Source organism: Apteryx rowi, unplaced genomic scaffold (assembly GCF_003343035.1).
Source record: "Apteryx rowi isolate R43461 unplaced genomic scaffold, aptRow1 scaffold_193, whole genome shotgun sequence".
NCBI lineage: Eukaryota > Metazoa > Chordata > Aves > Apterygiformes > Apterygidae > Apteryx > Apteryx rowi.
This window is the reverse complement of record NW_020448230.1, coordinates 1,119,101-1,122,360: the sequence shown is the minus strand read 5'-3', so window position 1 is coordinate 1,122,360 and position 3,260 is coordinate 1,119,101. Positions and strand designations below refer to the sequence as shown.

The following is a 3,260-nucleotide window of genomic DNA, read 5'->3' as shown; positions in this document are numbered from 1 at the left end:
GGGGGAGCCGCGGCGTGCGGGAGCCGGCGGGGAAGCGGCGGCCGGCGAGGGAGGGAGGGAGGGGAGCGGGCAGGCGGGGGGCTCCGGGGGAGGCAGGGGGAGTTTCGGCGGCAGCCCGGACCCCCGCCCCGATCCTGGCCTCCCCTCCTCCGCCCGGTGCGAGCGGCTGGTGCGGTGCCTCAGCGCTTTGTTTTAAATTCCAGGTCCGGCCTCGGCCGCTCAGCCCCCATCGAGGCTTTTACCGCAGCCTGAGCTCATCATGAAGGTAAAACACTCGTTCGTGCGCCGGGGAGGGGAGGGTTACGCGCAGAAATGCCGTCCTGGCTGTCAGTCCGTCGTCCGCCCGTCCCGACCCCGGCGCGGGGCTCGGCGCTGGTGCGGATCCGGGCTGCGGGCTGCTTCGCGCCGGGGCCGGGTTAGTGCCGCGGCTCCGGGGCCGCTCTTGGGGCAGGTTTTGCTTCGCCACGTTTTGCTGGGGAAAGTGCAAGTTCGCTGAGAGAGGGCTGTTCTCCTTCAGAAACATTGTTTGTAGGAGAATAAGGACATGGCTGCCTGGGCTGAGCTTGCTTCATGGAGGAACAGGGGACAGTCACCCCGCTCGAGAAAGTAATGTTGCAGGGGAAATGCTGGCCACACAGCCGTGTTTCTCTGAATAGAGGGTAAACCGTAGATTTGCTTACTTTCTATTCGTTAAAAGGAGTTTTGCTGAATGGATAATCTTGATCTGATCAGGGAGAGAGCATGTAAGAGATTCTCTGTAGCGAAATGATTGCTGTAAGGTGCAAAGAGATTTTCAAACAGTTTTAATTTCCTTCTCAGTGCTGTGTACTATTCACATACACAATTGCCACAAAGTGAGTGCACCTTTCTTCTTTTAGGCCTTTCTAGACCATTGCTTTTTGATACATTGAACAAGTTTTATAGAAAAAAAAATCTCAGTGGAATAGAATGATTTCTTCTATGTGTGGTGAAGAACTGTGCACCTAAAAGTAGTTTTTAAGAACTGTGATTATTAGTTCTTTTATCATTTTGCTGCTGATTTCTTGCTTGCGCTGCTTTTTATGTTACCCTGACCCCCAGGCTGTGTAATCCAGATCCTGGCTATGCTGGGCTGCAGTACATCTTGTTTCAAAATATTACAAACCTTATCAAAAATAATGGTTATAAACCTATGATACATCAGTTCGTTGGTATTCATCAATAAAAAAGGTAGTATGTATATGGGGTCTTGCACTATTGGAGTTGTGCTACCGTGTATCCCTGTGTGTATTATGTAAAATATGGTAAAATATGTACTCCGTACTGTATTCACTGCTGGAAATGGTAGATGATATGGACTGTTTTAATTTCTAGATTGATTTGATATTACTAAAAGCAGCAAACTGAGTCTTTTTGTGTAGCTGTTAAAGGTTCAGCATGTTTTGCTTACTTTGGTGACTTAATGACAATATCTTAAAAAAAAAAATCCCGCTTTAATTGCCCTTCCTCTGCTTTTTCTTTTGCAAGTGTTAAGATCTAAAATGCTGCACACATCTTTCCCATTAGAAGTAAACTATTTATGAATTTACAAACAACAGACTGTCAATGTAGTATGATATGAGCTTCCCAGATGTGGCCCATTGCCTAGTGGAGATGCAGGAGATGGAAGCAAGGGAAATAGGAGCTTCTTTCCCCCACAAGCAAAACCACTTATTTAAATGACAGCTAAATTTACATACATTTCTAATATTCTTTTTCCATGTAAACAAATCCTACGGTTACCATAGAGATTAGGTTCAGATACTCTGATTATAGAGACATATAAATATGTAGATAGACAGTTGGGAGGATGAGGAGGTCAGATCACAAGTGGGAATACAAAGTGTTCTGTGAAATAGTGATAGAGCCCCTCTTCAGGCTGAACTGAATGTATAACAAATGCTTAAATTTAAAGTAACAAAGAAAGAAGCCTGTTAATACAGTCATACCTTAACAAAAGCTCCCAGCTTACTTATTCTTTGATAGGATTTGTGATACTATTGCATTTTTATTTATTTATTTTTTAAATCTGGATAGATTCTGCCAGTATAAGTCTRCCAGTCTGTAATTTTTGCAATATGTTTGTGTTGAGTGTTAAACTTGTATATGGTTGAGGTAGCTCTATGTAGTTTATTTGCTTTGCCTTCTAATGTTACATGAGGTTAATCTGTGAGTCATTACATTGAAAGTTTATTTAGTTATTACAATTAAACTTTTAACAGAATTGTAGCTCAACAGAAATTTCTAAGATTCAGCTGGTTTTTTTAAGATTTTAGGAGTAATATCACTAGTGCATCATGTCTTTCTGCCTGGCTTAAATTTTGTAGTTTATTTTCTAAGCTTGCAAAGATACAAGTTAACCTAATTAGAAGGAATGAGGGAGAGTGCTCAGGATAATTAATATCACTTCAAAGTAACATTGAATACAGCAGAGCAAGATACTGTTTAAATATGACTGTTTTTGTGTGTATTTATTGTGTAAGTTATTGGAAGAGTATGCTCAAGGACGTTTCAGCATTCAGAGAACTGAATGCTGTAAGGCCTGGTCTTTCTTACTTAAGGCCTTGAGTCTGCTGACTACTGACTTGGTGCTGACTGCAGGATTGAGGCCTCTGTCTCAATTTATGCCTTGATCATTCTTTCAGGTGCAGAGGGTTGTGTATTCCAGTGCACACAGCTTTAGAACTGGATTCCTTGCCCGTATCTTTGTCTCTCTGGGTGAACTTGAACAACTCATGTAGCTTTACTGACTCATTTTTCCCATCTATGTAGTATGGATAGAACGTTTTATCATTCTTTGTAAAACACTCTCAGATATATTTGGGAAGAGTGCCAAGTTTTATTGATAGACAGCTAAAAGTCACTCGTGCTCTTATTTGCATTTTGGAACCCTCTGAGACAACAGAAGTGTGCTGTCTCCTAACAGCTTACCACCTCCATAGCTGGTGGCATCATTGTTCTCCCCACTGTAACCCAACTTTATCCAAGTAAATAAAGTCCCCTGTATAAACTAGCAATTTTAGCTTGCTAAGTGGTCCTCACATGAACTGCAAAGACTACAGTCTTGAAATATGTCTTAAAATAAGTATGCAAGTCTTGGAATAATTATGGTTGTTACTATGATGTTCCACTAAATCAAGCCTTTTCCCCCTGTTGAACTACCTCTGACGGTGGTCTGGGCCAGAGAACTTCATATGTTGCAGTTAGGACTTTCTTTTTCCTTTTCCTTTTCCTTTTCCTTT

General features: G+C 42.3%; 1 protein-coding gene across 2 annotated transcripts in view; it reads left to right on the top strand.

Annotated features, from left to right (window-relative positions):
- ARID4B (AT-rich interaction domain 4B) overlaps positions 1–3,260 on the top strand; it is a 99,002-nt gene that overhangs the window by 1,259 nt on the left and 94,483 nt on the right. For both annotated transcript variants that reach the window (XM_026062828.1, XM_026062829.1), the window contains exon 2: positions 204–265. In XM_026062828.1, the coding sequence (XP_025918613.1) occupies positions 260–265 (6 nt within the window). In that variant the 5' untranslated portion in view covers positions 204–259. The remainder of the gene's footprint in view (positions 1–203; positions 266–3,260) is intronic.